The sequence below is a fragment of the Heptranchias perlo genome, chromosome 12, assembly GCF_035084215.1.
Source record: "Heptranchias perlo isolate sHepPer1 chromosome 12, sHepPer1.hap1, whole genome shotgun sequence".
NCBI lineage: Eukaryota > Metazoa > Chordata > Chondrichthyes > Hexanchiformes > Hexanchidae > Heptranchias > Heptranchias perlo.
In genome coordinates this window covers 19,835,929-19,854,837 of record NC_090336.1, presented here as the reverse complement: position 1 = coordinate 19,854,837, position 18,909 = coordinate 19,835,929, and the positions used below count along the sequence as shown (strand labels likewise).

Sequence of the window (18,909 nt, the reverse complement as noted above, 5' to 3'; positions counted from 1 at the left end):
GCGCAGGTCAAACAAACAGCTAACACCCATAGTCCTGCCATGTTTAAGTACTCCAGTTCTGTTATTGATGCTATATTTATCCGCTCGTTCATTCAAAAACATTCCAGTGAAATCCATACAGATTAGCGGTAGGAAAATTGTCACTCTCCAATCTGTTGTGCTGCAGATCTCGATGAGTGTGCAGGGAACAGGTCCCCTTGCCAGCAGAGGTGTCAGAACGTGGTGGGCAGCTTCAAATGTTCCTGTAGGGTCGGCTTCTACCTCCACAACAACGGGCGTTCATGCACGGGTAGGAAACTCTTATTATTTCACATTTGTTGTTTTTGTTGCTGTCATTCCCAACCTTCGGGTTAAGAGTTTAGTTTGTCATAACCACTGCCAGTGAAATGTCTCTTGGTTATTTTATTACATTTAGCATAAAAAATGTTTACCCAATTTTCACCATCTCTCTTAAAGGCACTGACTGTTGCTAGGGTACAGTTGCACTGGTAGCAGTTGCTCGCTGGTACCTGAGACAAGAGCCCATTCATCACATGTGAGTCTACTAAAGAGTTGAATTTGTCTAATTGGAATATATGTTGGTTGATAGAGAGCAAACTACTCCCAGTACAGCCGGTGCAACGAACCGCTCCCGGTGCAACGAACCGCTCCCGGTGCAACGAACCGCTCCCGGTGCCAATAAACCGCTCCCGGTGCAACAAACCGCTCGCGGTGCCAATAAACCGCTCCCGGTGCAACGAACCGCTCCCGGTGCAACGAACCGCTCCCGGTGCCAATAAACCGCTCCCGGTGCAACGAACCGCTCCCGGTGCAACGAACCGCTCCCGGTGCCAATAAACCGCTCCCGGTGCAACGAACCGCTCCCGGTGCAACGAACCGCTCCCGGTGCCAATAAACCGCTCCCGGTGCAACGAACCGCTCCCGGTGCAACGAACCGCTCCCGGTGCCAATGAACCGCTCCCGGTGCAACGAACCGCTCCCGGTGCCAATGAACCGCTCCCGGTGCCAATGAACCGCTCCCGGTGCCAATAAACCGCTCCCGGTACAACGAACCGCTCCCGGTGCAACAAACCGCTCCCGGTGCCAATAAACTTCTCCCGGTGCCAATAAACCACTCCTGGTGCCAATAAACCCCTCCCGGTGCAATAAACCGCTCCTGGTGCCAATAAACCGCTCCTGGTGCCAATAAACCGCTCCTGGTGCCAATAAACTGCTCCCGGTGCAACAAACTGCTCCCGGTGCAATAAACTGCTCCCGGTGCAACAAACCGCTCCCGGTGCAACAAACCGTTCCCGGTGCAACAAACTGCTCCTGGTGCCAATAAAACACTCCCAGTGAAATAAACTGCTCCCGGTGCAACAAACTGCTCCCGGTGCAATAAACTGCTCCCGGTGCAATAAACTTCTCCCAGTGCAACAAACTGCTCCCGGTGCAACAAACTGCTCCCGGTGCAATAAACTGCTCCCGGTGCAACAAATCGCTCCCGGTGCAACAAACCGTTCCCGGTGCAACAAACTGCTCCTGGTGCCAATGAAACGCTCCCAGTGAAACAAACTGCTTCCGGTGCAACAAACTGCTCCTGGTGCAACAAACTGCTCCCGGTGCAACAAACTGCTCCTGGTGCCAATAAAACGCTCCCGGTGCAATAAACTGCTCCTGGTGCCAATAAAACGCTTCTGGTGCAACAAACTGCTCCCGGTGCAACAAACTGCTCCCGGTGCAACAAACTGCTCCTGGTGCCAATAAAACGCTCCCGGTGCAATAAACTGCTCCCGGTGCAACAAACCGCTCCTGGTGCCAATAAACCACTCCCGGTGCAATAAACCGATCCCAGAGCAATAAACCGCTGCCGGTGCATCAAACCGCTCCCGGTGCAATAAACCGCTCCCGGTGCATCAAATCGATCCCGGTGCATCAAACCGCTCCCAGTGCATCAAACCGTTCCCGGTGCAATAAACCGTTCCCGGTGCAATAAACCGCCCCCGGCGCAACGGACTGCTCCCAGTGCATCAAACCGCTCCCGGTGCAATAAACCGCTCCCAGTGCATCAAACCGCTCCCGGTGCAATAAACCGCCCCCAGTGCATCAAACCGCTCCCGGTGCAATAAACCGCTCCCAGTGCATCAAACCGCTCCCGGTGCATCAAACCGCTCCCGGTGCAATAAACCGCTCCTGGTGCCAATAAACTGCCCCCAGTGCATCAAACCGCTCCCGGTGCAATAAACCGCTCCCGGTGCATCAAACCGCTCCCGGTGCAATAAACCGCTCCCAGTGCATCAAACCGCTCCCGGTGCAACAAACCGCTCCCGGTGCAATAAACCGCTCCTGGTGCCAATAAACCGCTCCCGGTGCATCAAACCGCTCCCGGTGCAATAAACCGCTCCCGGTGCATCAAACTGCTCCCGGTGCAATAAACCGCTCCCGGTGCATCAAACCGCTCCCGGTGCAACAAACCGCTCCCGGTGCAATAAACCGCTCCCGGTGCATCAAACCGCTCCCGGTACAACAAACCGCTCCCGGTGCATCAAACCGCTCCCGGTGCAGTAAACCGCTCCCGGTGCAGTATACCGCTCCCGGTGCAATAAACCCACTTCTGGTGCAGCCATAGCAGCAACAGTTTCTGGTGTATTGGATAATTATAATGACATTACTTTTTTATTCCTTGAAAGGAAGTAGACAAAGGAATGCATCACACGTAACCCTGCTACTTATATCCTCAGTGTGGGTAACCATGATAGAGGCATTCTTGATATAGATAAGCTCAAAATAGGTAACTCCTGTACCGGTAACTCCAATGACGACAGCCTTGTTACAGTCAGCATTACTACGGGTATCATCAATATGGGAAACCTTGGTATATCATTTACTGCTATGTTGGTATTCCCAGTATAGATAGCAGTGTGAGTATCCCAGTACAGGTAATCTCAGTACAAGTAATCTCAGTATGGGTATATTTGGTAACGGTACCAGTTCCTAAGAGGAAGAGCTATCTCTTTCCCTACTTTAATAAAATTCTTTCCTTCAGGCACAAGCTTTACATTGAAATCAACTTCACGTCTTTGTAATCCTGCCCTTCTGATAATACTCTGAGCCAGGCAGACCGTTTTCCTCAAGTTGCCATGCTGATGTATCTTGTCAAGTTTAGAGTCCAGTGTTGGGCACTAGCATGTGTAGTGGTGGCATCCAGGGGGCAACTCTGCTCGCGCTGTTGGTGACTTCCTTCTTGAAGTTACTTAATCTGTTCTTTTGAAAACACTTCACCATGTTAGGAGGAATCTGTTTTCATATTCCCTCTCCTCTCCATTCCCTGCAAGCCTTCTCAAGACCCTCCATTTTTGGATTGAATCTCCCCAGAGAGGGTGATCGCTGATATTGTTGTTGGATTCTGCCAGCGAGCAACTCAATTGATTCAGAGCCAATTGACTTCCTCTTGGGTGCTGGTGCACTATCAGTGATTTTCATGTAGATCCACTAGATCATTTGGGAATCAAACACAGACTCCTCCTTTTCCAGATCACCAAAGAATCAGACAAACATCCTTATTGTATTGCAAGGGAGGTGGAATATAAAGCTGTTTTGATGACATGTTAGAAAACAGCAGCAGGACCTGTTTTTGCATTTGGTTGCTCTCCCCAGCTTTGCGATCCAGGCGCAGGGCAGTTATTCATGTCCATTAGCTTGTTGAGATTTTAATTCTATTTCTTACATCTTCTGAGGTAAGTTATCCCCATGCAAAGAAACAACTCAGCTGTTGCATTCAATGCAGCCCAGCGTCTAACCTATGCTGTAACACCCTGGGAGTGCTTGTTGGGGCAGTGTGGAGGGAGCTTTACTCTGCACCGAACCCGCGATGTAACTTTAACATTTCAATCTCTTACCAGGTACATTTGTCACACATAACGCAAAATTCAACTCCTTTAGCCAGCATTTTTTGCTGTCCATGATCTGAAATGTTGCCTAGGGTGCAAAATAATCTTGAATGATATGTCCTGAGTGAGCAACAATAGACCTGTTTATTGTCTCTGGATTTATATGTAGGAATTCCACTCTGCACCCTCGCCAATCCTGATAATATCAGTCATGCCAGGAAGCAGTTCTGTACCAGACTGACTTGCAAATCTGTAAATTAAGTTACAGATAGTAGTCGATTTTGACTTTTGATTGCCTGACCATGGAGCGCTCTGACCGGTCGCCCATTCTGGTGGCGAAGAGGCCCACGCGATTTTGAGGCCCCAGCCTCGTTTAAATTTGGCAGGTGAGCTGCGGGACTCAGGATTGCACCGGGGCGGCTGCCAGCAAGATTGGGGTCACGATCATGGAGGATGGGGGTCCCAGGTGCTAAAATTGGAAAACCACGTGGTGAAGGATAGTATACTAGACCCTGGTATTTAGCTGCTTCTAACCTTTATTCACTGAGATTCCCCTTACACAGACCCCACACCCGAGATAAGCTCTCCTACAAAAAGGATACAAGACAGTCCCCAATTGATACCCACCACCTGAACACAATTAACACTAATTGATATAAATCATACATTTAACATCAGGGTGGCAGCAGCCGAGATTATTTTTGTGGGCCCCGGAGAAGGAGGAGGGCTCCTACGGGGGCTCACAGAAATAATTTGACACTTAACCTTGGTGGGCCTCTTCTGTTCTATCGCTCGTGGAATTGATTGGAGCCTTCACGGCACAATGTGGTAGGCCCCTTTCAAAATGGCCGCATCACTGATGTTAATAGGGCGGTAAGGCTACCGACACTATTTCGAGGCCATTACCGCCCGTTAACGCCGGGCGAAGACAGTGAGAATCAACCCCATAGATTTTTATAGTAGCAACAGAATGCAGCCAGTTGTCTGTCATCTCAGTACTTTTAACCCATTCATGAAATAGCTAAACACACTAACCAATTGTTTGGGTTCCTTTCAATGGTCTTTCGTGGCAGACTTTTCAGATAGTAGAAAGTAAATTCTTCTCAGTAGCTTTGTAGCACCCTAATTCTTATCAGTTGTGGTCGTAACTGGAATTATGGAGGTTTTCTTATCGATTCGCGTCTTGCCTTCATGTCCACTGCAGCTTGGTCAAAATCATAACTGACTAGAATATCAGAAAAGCGGAAAACTTATAGTTCTCACACTCTTTGAAATGTGGCCTTGCCTTTTGAGAAGCCATTCAATGTATCTTTCTTCAAAAGATGAACATCAAAACATTTTTTGTTGAAATCCTTAATGTATTTGCTCTAGATATTTAGGTATTAATGTGTCAGATACCCAAGAGCCACGATCAAAGACTGAAGTCCTGTGTTGCTCAAAAGATTTTGGTCAGGCCTTCTCACTATCTAAGCTGGAGGAGGAAGTATGTGAGCAGAGGAAGAAATGTGCTTGAAAAAGCCCCAGAGCTGAAACGTGTAGAACCAAATATTAAAGTGTCCCAATCTACAAACAGAGTTGGGTGATTTGCTCATGTAGCAGCGAAACCCAAACAACACTGACACAACAATAATAGCTCTTACCATTCTCCAACTGCTGGGAGAGGGGTCAAAGAGCCATCCCAGTAAAAACTGCAGACACTGTGATGTTTAACTTTAATACATTGCAGCTTTAAGTAATAAAGAGAGGACCCTCTGTGGCATCCACTCCAGAATTAAAATTCACTAAATAAAACCCAGAGGAGCTGGGCAATAGACAGGCTGTCAGAGCTGATTTGTCAGTGTAGAGTAATAGGAAACAGAGGGGACTGACTGGGTATGGCCGACCAGTCACTCTGCCTGTGTCAGCTGAGGCCTTCAAAGCCTTTTGTGAAACATGCCAGATTGACAAGTTGAAAAAAAAATTAAAGACGAGGTCAACTTATTTGACAGTTTCAATATGTCTTACCTTGACTGGCATTTCTCTTATTCATTTCATCTGTTTGATGGATTTTATTTTGGCTTTAAACCTTATTCAGAAAGTATGTGAAAATGTTTGGCCTCTATCCATGGAAAGCAAATTTTCGATATTTTTCCTATTACATTTGTCATTTGGAATTTTGTTTCAATTAAATTAACCAAGTGCTGGGTATTAGGAGTGTATCTCAGAGTCCCCAAAGTGTTGGGTACTGAGAGTGTATCTCAGAGTCCCTGAGTGTTGGGTACTGGGAGTGTATCTCAGAGTCCATGAGTGTTGGGTACTGGGAGTGTATCTCAGAGTCCCCAAAGTGTTGGGTACTGGGAGTGTATCTCAGAGTCCCTGAGTGTTGGGTACTGAGAGTGTATCTCAGAGTCCCTGAGTGTTGGGTACTGAGAGTGTATCTCAGAGTCCCTGAGTGTTGGGTACTGGGAGTGTATCTCAGAGTCCATGAGTGTTGGGTACTGGGAGTGTATCTCAGAGTCCCCAAAGTGTTGGGTACTGGGAGTGTATCTCAGAGTCCATGAGTGTTGGGTACTGGGAGTGTATCTCAGAGTCCATGAGTGTTGGGTACTGGGAGTGTATCTCAGAGTCCCTGAGTGTTGGGTACTGAGAGTGTATCTCAGAGTCCCTGAGTGTTGGGTACTGGGAGTGTATCTCAGAGTCCATGAGTGTTGGGTACTGGGAGTGTATCTCAGAGTCCCCAAAGTGTTGGGTACTGGGAGTGTATCTCAGAGTCCATGAGTGTTGGGTACTGGGAGTGTATCTCAGAGTCCATGAGTGTTGGGTACTGGGAGTGTATCTCAGAGTCCATGAGTGTTGGGTACTGGGAGTGTATCTCAGAGTCCATGAGTGTTGGGTACTGGGAGTGTATCTCAGGGTCCCTGAGTGTTGGGTAGTGTATCTCAGAGTCCATGAGTGTTGGGTACTGGGAGTGTATCTCAGAGTCCCTGAGAGTTGGGTACTGGGAGTGTATCACAGAGTCCTGAGAGTTGGGTACTGGGAGTGTATCTCAGGGTCCCTGAGTGTTGGGTACTGGGAGTGTATCACAGAGTCCTGAGAGTTGGGTACTGGGAGTGTATCACAAAGTCCCTGAGTGTTGGGTACTGGGAGTGTATCACAAAGTCCCTGAGTGTTGGGTACTGGGAGTGTATCTCAGAGTCCCTGAGTGTTGGGTACTGAGAGTGTATCTCAGAGTCCTGAGTGTTGGGTACTGGGAGTGTATCTCAGGGTCCTGAGAGTTGGGGACTGGGAGTGTATCTCAGGGTCCCTGAGTGTTGGGTACTGGGAGTGTATCTCAGAGTCCCTGAGTGTTGGGTACTGAGAGTGTATCTCAGAGTCCTGAGTGTTGGGTACTGGGAGTGTATCTCAGGGTCCCTGAGTGTTGGGTACTGGGAGTGTATCTCAGAGTCCCTGAGTGTTGGGTACTGAGAGTGTATCTCAGAGTCCCTGAGTGTTGGGTACTGGGAGTGTATCACAGAGTCCTGAGAGTTGGGTACTGGGAGTGTATCTCAGGGTCCCTGAGTGTTGGGTACTGGGAGTGTATCTCAGAGTCCCTGAGTGTTGGGTACTGAGAGTGTATCTCAGAGTCCCTGAGTGTTGGGTACTGGGAGTGTATCTCAGGGTCCCTGAGTGTTGTGTACTGGGAGTGTATCTCAGGGTCCCTGAGTGTTGGGTACTGGGAGTGTATCACAGAGTCCCTGAGTGTTGGGTACTGGGAGTGTTGGGTACTGGGAGTGTATCTCAGAGTCCCTGAGAGTTGGGTACTGGGAGTGTATCTCAGAATCCCTGAGAGTTGGGTACTGGGAGTGTATCTCAGAGTCCCCAAAGTGTTGGGTACTGGGAGTGTATCTCAGAGTCCCCAAAGTGTTGGATACCGGGAGTGTATCTCAGAGTCCCCAAAGTGTTGGGTACTGGGAGTGTATCTCGGGGTCCCTGAGTGTTGGGTACTGGGAGTGGATCTCAGAGTCCCTGAGAGTTGGGTACTGGGAGTGGATCTCAGGGTCCCTGAGTGTTGGGTACTGGGAGTGTATCTCAGAGATCTTGAGAGTTGGGTACTGGGAGTGTATCTCAGAGTCCCTGAGAGTTGGGTACTGGGAGTGGATCTCAGGGTCCCTGAGTGTTGGGTACTGGGAGTGTATCACAGGGTCCCTGAGTGTTGGGTACTTGGAGTGTATCTCAGGGTCCCTGAGAGTTGGGTACTGGGAGTGTATCTCAGGGTCCCTGAGAGTTGGGTACTGGGAGTGTATCTCAGAGATCTTGAGAGTTGGGTACTGGGAGTGTATCTCAGGGTCCCTGAGTGTTGGGTACTGGGAGTGTATGTCAGAGTCCCTGAGTGTTGCGTACTGGGAGTGTATCACAGAGTCCCTGAGTGTTGGGTACTGGGAGTGTATCACAGAGTCCCTGAGTGTTGGGTACTGGGAGTGTATCTCAGAGTCCCTGAGTGTTGGGTACTGGGAGTGTATGTCAGAGTCCCTGAGTGTTGCGTACTGGGAGTGTATCACAGAGTCCCTGAGTGTTGGGTACTGGGAGTGTATCTCAGAGTCCCTGAGTGTTGGGTACTGGGAGTGTATCACAGGGTCCCTGAGTGTTGGGTACTGGGAGTGTATCTCAGAGTCCCCAAAGTGTTGGGTACTGAGAGTGTATCACAGAGTGCTGAGAGTTGGGTACTGGGAGTGTATCTCAGGGTCCCTGAGTGTTGGGTACTGGGAGTGTATCTCAGGGTCCCTGAGTGTTGGGTACTGGGAGTGTATCACAGAGTCCCTGAGTGTTGGGTACTGGGAGTGTATCTCAGAGTCCCTGAGTGTTGGGTACTGGGAGTGTATCTCAGGGTCCCTGAGTGTTGGGTACTGGGAGTGTATCTCAGAGTCCCTGAGTGTTGGGTACTGGGAGTGTATCTCAGGGTCCCTGAGTGTTGGGTACTGGGAGTGTATCACAGAGTCCCTGAGTGTTGGGTACTGGGAGTGTATCTCAGAGTCCCTGAGTGTTGGGTACTGGGAGTGTATCTCAGAGTCCCTGAGAGTTGGGTACTGGGAGTGTATCTCAGAATCCCTGAGAGTTGGGTACTGGGAGTGTATCTCAGAGTCCCCAAAGTGTTGGGTACTGGGAGTGTATCTCAGAGTCCCCAAAGTGTTGGATACCGGGAGTGTATCTCAGAGTCCCCAAAGTGTTGGGTACTGGGAGTGTATCTCAGGGTCCCTGAGTGTTGGGTACTGGGAGTGGATCTCAGAGTCCCTGAGAGTTGGGTACTGGGAGTGGATCTCAGGGTCCCTGAGTGTTGGGTACTGGGAGTGTATCACAGGGACCCTGAGTGTTGGGTACTGGGAGTGTATCTCAGGGTCCCTGAGAGTTGGGTACTGGGAGTGTATCTCAGAGATCTTGAGAGTTGGGTACTGGGAGTGTATCTCAGAGTTCCTGAGTGTTGGGTACTGGGAGTGTATCACAGAGTCCCTGAGTGTTGGGTACTGGGAGTGTATCTCAGAGTCCCTGAGTGTTGGGTACTGGGAGTGTATGTCAGAGTCGCTGAGTGTTGGGTACTGGGAGTGTATCTCAGAGTCCCTGAGTGTTGGGTACTGAGAGTGTATCACAGAGTCCCTGAGTGTTGGGTACTGGGAGTGTATCACAGAGTCCCTGAGTGTTGGGTACTGGGAGTGTATCTCAGAGTTCCTGAGTGTTGGGTACTGGGAGTGTATCACAGAGTCCCTGAGTGTTGGGTACTGGGAGTGTATCTCAGAGTCCCTGAGTGTTGGATACTGGGAGTGTATGTCAGAGTCCCTGAGTGTTGGGTACTGGGAGTGTGTCACAGAGTCCTGAGAGTTGGGTACTGGGAGTGTATCTCAGGGTCCCTGAGTGTTGGGTACTGGGAGTGTATCACAGGGTCCCTGTGTGTTGGGTACTGGGAGTGTATCTCAGGGTCCCTGAGAGTTTGGTACTGGGAGTGTATCTCAGAGATCCTGAGAGTTGGGTGCTGGGAGTGTATCTCTGAATTCCTGAGTGTTGGGTACTGGGAGTGTATCACAGAGTCCCTGAGTGTTGGGTACTGGGATTGTATCTCAGAGTCCCTGAGTGTTGGGTACTGGGAGTGTATCACAGAGTCCCTGAGTGTTGGGTACTGGGAGTGTATCTCAGAGTCCCTGAGTGTTGGGTACTGGGAGTGTATCACAGAGTCCCTGAGTGTTGGGTACTTGGAGTGTATCTCAGAGTCCCTGAGAGTTGGGTACTGGGAGTGTATCTCAGAGTCCCCAAAGTGTTGGGTACTGGGAGTGTATCTCAGAGTCCCCAAAGTGTTGGGTACTGAGAGTGTATCTCAGGGTCCCTGATAGTTGGGTACTGGGAGTGTATCTCAGAGTCCCTGAGAGTTGGGTACTGGGAGTGTATCTCAGGGTCCCTGAGTGTTGGGTACTGGGAGTGTATCTCAGGGTCCCTGAGTGTTGGGTACTGGGAGTGTATCTCAGAGTCCCTGAGTGTTGGGTGCTGGGAGTGTATCACAGAGTCCCTGAGTGTTCGGTACTGGGAGCGTGTCTCAGAGTCCTCAAAGTGTTGGGTACTGAGAGTGTATCATAGAGTCCCTGAGTGTTGGGTACTGGGAGTGTATCTCAGAGTCCTGAGTGTTGGGTACTGAGAGTGTATCACAGAGTCCCTGAGTGTTGGGTACTGGGAGTGTATCTCAGAGTCCTGAGTGTTGGGTACTGAGAGTGTATCACAGAGTCCCTGAGTGTTGGGTACTGGGAGTGTATCTCAGGGTTCCTGAGTGTTGGGTACTGGGAGTGTATCACAAAGTCCCTGAGAGTTGGGTACTGGGAGTGTATCTCAGGGTCCCTGAGTGTTGGGTACTGGGAGTGTATCACAGTGTCCCTGAGTGTTGGGTCCTGGGAGTATATCTCAGGGTCCCTGAGAGTTGGGTACTGGGAGTGTATCTCAGGGTCCCTGAGTGTTGGGTACTGGGAGTGTATCACAGAGTCCCTGAGTGTTGGGTACTGGGAGTGTATCTCAGGGTCCCTGAGAGTTGGGTACTGGCAGTGTATCTCAGAGTCCTGAGAGTTGGGTACTGGGAGTGTATCACAAAGTCCCTGAGTGTTGGGTACTGAGAGTGTATCACAGAGTCCCTGAGAGTTGGGTGCTGGGAGTGTATCTCAGTGTCCCTGAGTGTTGGGTACTGGGAGTGTATCTCAGGGTCCCTGAGTGTTGGGTACTGGGAGTGTATCACAAAGTCCCTGAGTGTTGGGTACTGGGAGTGTATCTCAGAGTCCCTGAGAGTTGGGTACTGGGAGTGTATCACAGAGTCCTGAGAGTTGGGTACTGGGAGTGTATCTCAGGGTCCCTGAGTGTTGGGTACTGGGAGTGTATCACAGGGTCCCTGTGTGTTGGGTACTGGGAGTGTATCTCAGGGTCCCTGAGAGTTGGGTACTGGGAGTGTATCTCAGAGATCCTGAGAGTTGGGTGCAGGGAGTGTATCTCAGAATTCCTGACTGTTGGGTACTGGGAGTGTATCACAGAGTCCCTGAGTGTTGGGTACTGGGAGTGTATCTCAGAGTCCCTGAGTGTTGGGTACTGGGAGTGTATCACAGAGTCCCTGAGTGTTGGGTACTGGGAGTGTATCTCAGAGTCCCTGAGTGTTGGGTACTGGGAGTGTATCACAGATTCCCTGAGTGTTGGGTACTGGGAGTGTATCTCAGAGTCCCTGAGTGTTGGGTACTGGGAGTGTATCACAGAGTCCCTGAGTGTTGGGTACTGGGAGTGTATCTCAGAGTCCCTGAGATTTGGGTACTGGGAGTGTATCTCAGAGTCCCCAAAGTGTTGGGTACTGGGAGTGTATCTCAGAGTCCCCAAAGTGTTGGGTACTGAGAGTGTATCTCAGGGTCCCTGATAGTTGGGTACTGGGAGTGTATCACAGAGTCCCTGAGTGTTGGGTACTGGGAGTGGATCTCAGAGTCCCTGAGAGTTGGGTACTGGGAGTGTATCTCAGGGTCCCTGAGTGTTGGGTACTGGGAGTGTATCTCAGGGTCCCTGAGTGTTGGGTACTGGGAGTGTATCTCGGAGTCCCTGAGTGTTGGGTGCTGGGAGTGTATCACAGAGTCCCTGAGTGTTGGGTACTGGGAGTGTGTCTCAGAGTCCTCAAAGTGTTGGGTACTGAGAGTGTATCATAGAGTCCCTGAGTGTTGGGTACTGGGAGTGTATCTCAGAGTCCTGAGTGTTGGGTACTGAGAGTGTATCACAGAGTCCCTGAGTGTTGGGTACTGGGAGTGTATCTCAGAGTCCCTGAGTGTTGGGTACTGGGAGTGTATCTCAGGGTCCCTGAGTGTTGGGTACTGGGAGTGTATCACAGAGTCCCTGAGAGTTGGGTGCTGGGAGTGTATCTCAGAGTCCCTGAGAGTTGGGTACTGGGAGTGTATCTCAGAGTCCCCAAAGTGTTGGGTACTGGGAGTGTATCACAGAGTCCCTGAGAGTTGGGTACTGGGAGTGTATCTCAGAGTTCCTGAGAGTTGGGTACTGGGAGTGTATCACAGAGTCCCTGAGTGTTGGGTGCTGGGAGTTTATCTCAGAGTCCCTGAGAGTTGGGTACTGGGAGTGTATCACAGAGTCCCTGAGAGTTGGGTACTGGGAGTGTATCTCAGAGTTCCTGAGAGTTGGGTACTGGGAGTGTATATCAGAGTCCCCAAAGTGTTGGGTACTGGGTGTGTATCTCAGAGTCCCCAAAGTGCTGGGTACTGGGAGTGTATCACAGAGTCCCTGAGTGTTGGGTACTGAGAGTGTATCTCAGAGTTCCTGAGTGTTGGGTACTGGGAGTGTATCACAGAGTCCCTGAGTGTTGGGTACTGGGAGTGTATCTCAGAGTCGCTGAGTGTTGGGTACTGGGAGTGTATCTCAGAGTCCCCAAAGTGTTGGGTACTGGGAGTTTATCTCAGAGTCCCTGAGTGTTTGATACTGGGAGTCTATCTCAGAGTCCCTGAGAGTTGGGTACTGGGAGTGTATCTCAGGTTCCTGAGTGTTGGGTACTGGGAGTGTATCACAGAGTCCCCTGAGAGTTGGGTACTGGGAATGTATCTCAGGGTCCTGAGTGTTGGGTACTGAGAGTGTATCTCAGGTTCCTGAGTGTTGGGTACCGGGAGTGTATCTCAGAGTCGCTGAGAGTTGGGTACTGAGAGTGTATCTCAGAGTCGCTGAGTGTTGGGTACTGGGAGTTGGGTACTGGGAGTGTATCTCAGAGTCCCCACACTGCTGGGAACTGGGAGTGGATCTCAGAGTCCCTGAGAGTTGGGTAGTGGGAGAATATCTCAGACACCTGAGAGATGGGTACTGGGAGAATATCTCAGAGTCCTGAGTGTTGGGTACTGGGAGTGTATCACAGAGTCCCTGAGTGTTGGGTACTGCGAGTGTATCTCAGAGTTCCTGAGTGTTGGGTACTGGGAGTGTATCACAGAGTCCCTGATTGTTGGGTACTGGGAGTGTATCTCAGAGTCCCTGAGTGTTGGGTACTGGGAGTGTATCTCAGAGTCGCTGAGTGTTGGGTACTGGGAGTGTATCTCAGAGTCCCCAAAGTGCTGGGTACTGGGAGTTTATCTCAGAGTCCCTGAGTGTTTGATACTGGGAGTGTATCTCAGAGTCCCTGAGAGTTGGGTACTGGGAGTGTATCTCAGGTTCCTGAGTGTTGGGTACTGGGAGTGTATCACAGAGTCCCCTGAGAGTTGGGTACTGGGAATGTACCTCAGGGTCCTGAGTGTTGGGTACTGAGAGTGTATCTCAGGTTCCTGAGTGTTGGGTACTGGGAGTGTATCTCAGAGTCGCTGAGAGTTGGGTACTGAGAGTGTATCTCAGAGTCGCTGAGTGTTGGGTACTGGGAGTTGGGTACTGGGAGTGTATCTCAGAGTCCCCACACTGCTGGGAACTGGGAGTGGATCTCAGAGTCCCTGAGAGTTGGGTAGTGGGAGAATATCTCAGACACCTGAGAGATGGGTACTGGGAGAATATCTCAGAGTCCTGAGTGTTGGGTACTGGGAGTGTATCACAGAGTCCCCTGAGTGCTGGGTACTGGGAGTGTATCTCAGAGTCCCTGAGTGTTGGGTACTGGGAGTGTATCTCAGGGTCCCTGAGTGTTGGGTACTGGGAGTGTATCACAGAGTCCCTGAGTGTTGGGTACTGGGAGTGTATCTCAGAGTCCCTAAGTGTTGGGTACTGGGAGTGTATCTCAGAGTCCCCAAAGTGTTGGGTACTGGGAGTGTATCTAAGAGTCCCTGAGTGTTGGGTACTGGGAGTGTATCTCAGGGTCCCTGAGTGTTGGGTACTGGGAATGTATCAGAGAGTCCCTGAGTGTTGGGTGCTGGGAGTGTATCTCAGAGTCCCTGAGTGTTGGGTACTGGGAGTGTATCACAGGGTCCCTGAGTGTTGGGTACTGGGAGTGTATCTCAGAGTCCCTGAGTGTTGGGTACTGGGAGTGTATCACAGAGTCCCTGAGTGTTGGGTACTGGGAGTGTATCTCAGAGTCCCTGAGTGTTGGGTACTGGGAGTGTATCACAGAGTCCCTGAGTGTTGGGTACTGGGAGTGTATCTCAGAGTCCCTGAGTGTTGGGTACTGGGAGTGTATCACAGAGTCCCTGAGTGTTGGGTACTGGGAGTGTATCTCAGAGTCCCTGAGAGTTGGGTGCTGGGAGTGTATCTCAGAGTCCCCAAAGTGTTGGGTACTGGGAGTGTATCTCAGAGTCCCCAAAGTGTTGGGTACTGAGAGTGTATCTCAGGGTCCCTGATAGTTGGGTACTGGGAGTGTATCACAGAGTCCCTGAGTGTTGGGTACTGGGAGCGTATCTCAGAGTCCCTGAGAGTTGGGTACTGGGAGTGTATCTCAGGGTCCCTGAGTGTTGGGTACTGGGAGTGTATCTCAGGGTCCCTGAGTGTTGGGTGCGGGGAGTGTATCATAGAGTCCCTGAGTGTTGGGTTCTGGGAGTGTATCTCAGAGTCCTCACTGTTGGGTACTGAGAGTGTATCACAGAGTCCCTGAGTGTTGGGTACTGGGAGTGTATCTCAGAGTCCTGAGTGTTGGGTGCTGAGAGTGTATCACAGAGTCCCTGAGTGTTGGGTACTGGGAGTGTATCTCAGGGTCCCTGAGTGTTGGGTACTGGGAGTGTATCACAGAGTCCCTGAGAGTTGGGTGCTGGGAGTGTATCTCAGAGTCCCTGAGAGTTGGGTACTGGGAGTGTATCTCAGAGTCCCCAAAGTGTTGGGTACTGGGAGTGTATCACAGAGTCCCTGAGAGTTGGGTACTGGGAGTGTATCTCAGAGTTCCTGAGAGTTGGGTACTGGGAGTGTATCACAGACTCCCTGAGTGTTGGGTGCTGGGAGTGTATCTCAGAGTCCCTGAGAGTTGGGTACTGGGAGTGTATCTCAGAGTTCCTGAGAGTTGGGTACTGGGAGTGTATCACAGAGTCCCTGAGAGTTGGGTACTGGGAGTGTATCTCAGAGTTCCTGAGAGTTGGGTACTGGGAGTGTATCACAGAGTCCCTGAGAGTTGGGTACTGGGAGTTTATCTCAGAGTTCCTGAGAGTTGGGTACTGGGAGTGTATATCAGAGTCCCCAAAGTGTTGGGTACTGGGAGTGTATCTCAGAGTCCCCAAAGTGCTGGGTACTGGGAGTGTATCACAGAGTCCCTGAGTGTTGGGTACTGAGAGTGTATCTCAGAGTTCCTGAGAGTTGGGTACTGGGAGTGTATCACAGAGTCCCTGAGTGTTGGGTACTGGGAGTGTATCTCAGAGTCCTGAGAGTTGGGTCATGGGAGTGTATCACAGAGTCCCTGAGTGTTGGGTACTGCGAGTGTATCTCAGAGTTCCTGAGTGTTGGGTACTGGGAGTGTATCACAGAGTCCCTGATTGTTGGGTACTGGGAGTGTATCTCAGAGTCCCTGAGTGTTGGGTACTGGGAGTGTATCTCAGAGTCGCTGAGTGTTGGGTACTGGGAGTGTATCTCAGAGTCCCCAAAGTGCTGGGTACTGGGAGTTTATCTCAGAGTCCCTGAGTGTTTGATACTGGGAGTGTATCTCAGAGTCCCTGAGAGTTGGGTACTGGGAGTGTATCTCAGGTTCCTGAGTGTTGGGTACTGGGAGTGTATCACAGAGTCCCCTGAGAGTTGGGTACTGGGAATGTACCTCAGGGTCCTGAGTGTTGGGTACTGAGAGTGTATCTCAGGTTCCTGAGTGTTGGGTACTGGGAGTGTATCTCAGAGTCGCTGAGAGTTGGGTACTGAGAGTGTATCTCAGAGTCGCTGAGTGTTGGGTACTGGGAGTTGGGTACTGGGAGTGTATCTCAGAGTCCCCACACTGCTGGGAACTGGGAGTGGATCTCAGAGTCCCTGAGAGTTGGGTAGTGGGAGAATATCTCAGACACCTGAGAGATGGGTACTGGGAGAATATCTCAGAGTCCTGAGTGTTGGGTACTGGGAGTGTATCACAGAGTCCCCTGAGTGCTGGGTACTGGGAGTGTATCTCAGAGTCCCTGAGTGTTGGGTACTGGGAGTGTATCTCAGGGTCCCTGAGTGTTGGGTACTGGGAGTGTATCACAGAGTCCCTGAGTGTTGGGTACTGGGAGTGTATCTCAGAGTCCCTAAGTGTTGGGTACTGGGAGTGTATCTCAGAGTCCCCAAAGTGTTGGGTACTGGGAGTGTATCTAAGAGTCCCTGAGTGTTGGGTACTGGGAGTGTATCTCAGGGTCCCTGAGTGTTGGGTACTGGGAATGTATCAGAGAGTCCCTGAGTGTTGGGTGCTGGGAGTGTATCTCAGAGTCCCTGAGTGTTGGGTACTGGGAGTGTATCACAGGGTCCCTGAGTGTTGGGTACTGGGAGTGTATCTCAGAGTCCCTGAGTGTTGGGTACTGGGAGTGTATCACAGAGTCCCTGAGTGTTGGGTACTGGGAGTGTATCTCAGAGTCCCTGAGTGTTGGGTACTGGGAGTGTATCACAGAGTCCCTGAGTGTTGGGTACTGGGAGTGTATCTCAGAGTCCCTGAGTGTTGGGTACTGGGAGTGTATCACAGAGTCCCTGAGTGTTGGGTACTGGGAGTGTATCTCAGAGTCCCTGAGAGTTGGGTGCTGGGAGTGTATCTCAGAGTCCCCAAAGTGTTGGGTACTGGGAGTGTATCTCAGAGTCCCCAAAGTGTTGGGTACTGAGAGTGTATCTCAGGGTCCCTGATAGTTGGGTACTGGGAGTGTATCACAGAGTCCCTGAGTGTTGGGTACTGGGAGCGTATCTCAGAGTCCCTGAGAGTTGGGTACTGGGAGTGTATCTCAGGGTCCCTGAGTGTTGGGTACTGGGAGTGTATCTCAGGGTCCCTGAGTGTTGGGTGCGGGGAGTGTATCATAGAGTCCCTGAGTGTTGGGTTCTGGGAGTGTATCTCAGAGTCCTGAGTGTTGGGTACTGAGAGTGTATCACAGAGTCCCTGAGTGTTGGGTACTGGGAGTGTATCTCAGAGTCCTGAGTGTTGGGTGCTGAGAGTGTATCACAGAGTCCCTGAGTGTTGGGTACTGGGAGTGTATCTCAGGGTCCCTGAGTGTTGGGTACTGGGAGTGTATCACAAAGTCCCTGAGAGTTGGGTGCTGGGAGTGTATCACAGAGTCCTGAGAGTTGGGTACTGGGAGTGTATCTCAGGGTCCCTGAGTGTTGGGTACTGGGAGTGTATCACAGGGTCCCTGAGTGTTGGGTACTGGGAGTATATCTCAGGGTCCCTGAGAGTTGGGTACTGGGAGTGTATCTCAGAAATCCTGAGAGTTGGGGACTGGGAGTGTATCTCAGAGTCCCTGAGTGTTGGGTACTGGGAGTTTATCTCAGGGTCCCTGAGTGTTGGGTACTGGGAGTGTATCACAGAGTCCCTGAGTGTTGGGTACTGGGAGTGTATCTGAGAGTCCCTGAGTGTTGGGTACTGGGAGTGTGTCACAGAGTCCCTGAGAGTTGGGTGCTGGGAGTGTATCTCAGAGTCCCTGAGAGTTGGGTACTGGGAGTGTGTCTCAGAGTCCCCAAAGTGTTGGGTACTGGGAGTGTATCACAGAGTCCCTGAGAGTTGGGTACTGGGAGTGTATCTCAGAGTTCCTGAGAGTTGGGTACTGGGAGTGTATCACAGACTCCCTGAGTGTTGGGTGCTGAGAGTGTATCTCAGAGTCCCTGAGAGTTGGGTACTGGGAGTGTATCTCAGAGTTCCTGAGAGTTGGGTACTGAGAGTGTATCACAGAGTCCCTGAGAGTTGGGTACTGGGAGTGTATCTCAGAGTTCCTGAGAGTTGGGTACTGGGAGTGTATATCAGAGTCCCCAAAGTGTTGGGTACTGGGAGTGTATCTCAGAGTCCCCAAAGTGCTGGGTACTGGGAGTGTATCACAGAGTCCCTGAGTGTTGGGTACTGAGAGTGTATCTCGGAGTTCCTGAGAGTTGGGTACTGGGAGTGTATCACAGAGTCCCTGAGTGTTGGGTACTGGGAGTGTATCTCAGAGTCCTGAGAGTTGGGTCATGGGAGTGTATCACAGAGTCCCTGAGTGTTGGGTACTGCGAGTGTATCTCAGAGTTCCTGAGTGTTGGGTACTGGGAGTGTATCACAGAGTCCCTGGTTGTTGGGTACTGGGAGTGTATCTCAGAGTCCCTGAGTGTTGGGTACTGGGAGTGTATCTCAGAGTCGCTGAGTGTTGGGTACTGGGAGTGTATCTCAGAGTCCCTGAGTGTTGGGTACTGGGAGTGTATCTCAGAGTCGCTGAGTGTTGGGTACTGGGAGTGTATCTCAGAGTCCACAAAGTGCTGGGTACTGGGAGTTTATCTCAGAGTCCCTGAGTGTTTGATACTGGGAGTGTATCTCAGAGTCCCTGAGAGTTGGGTACTGGGAGTGTATCTCAGGTTCCTGAGTGTTGGGTACTGGGAGTGTATCACAGAGTCCCCTGAGAGTTGGGTACTGGGAATGTATCTCAGGGTCCTGAGTGTTGGGTACTGAGAGTGTATCTCAGGTTCCTGAGTGTTGGGTACTGGGAGTGTATCTCAGAGTCGCTGAGAGTTGGGTACTGAGAGTGTATCT

At 50.9% G+C, this 18,909-nt stretch overlaps 1 protein-coding gene across 3 annotated transcripts in view; it reads left to right on the top strand.

Annotated features, from left to right (window-relative positions):
* LOC137327858 (von Willebrand factor C and EGF domain-containing protein-like) overlaps window positions 1-18,909 on the top strand; it is a 351,658-nt gene that overhangs the window by 156,315 nt on the left and 176,434 nt on the right. For all 3 annotated transcript variants that reach the window (XM_067993723.1, XM_067993724.1, XM_067993725.1), the window contains exon 9: window positions 167-289. In XM_067993723.1, the coding sequence (XP_067849824.1) occupies window positions 167-289 (123 nt within the window). The remainder of the gene's footprint in view (window positions 1-166; window positions 290-18,909) is intronic.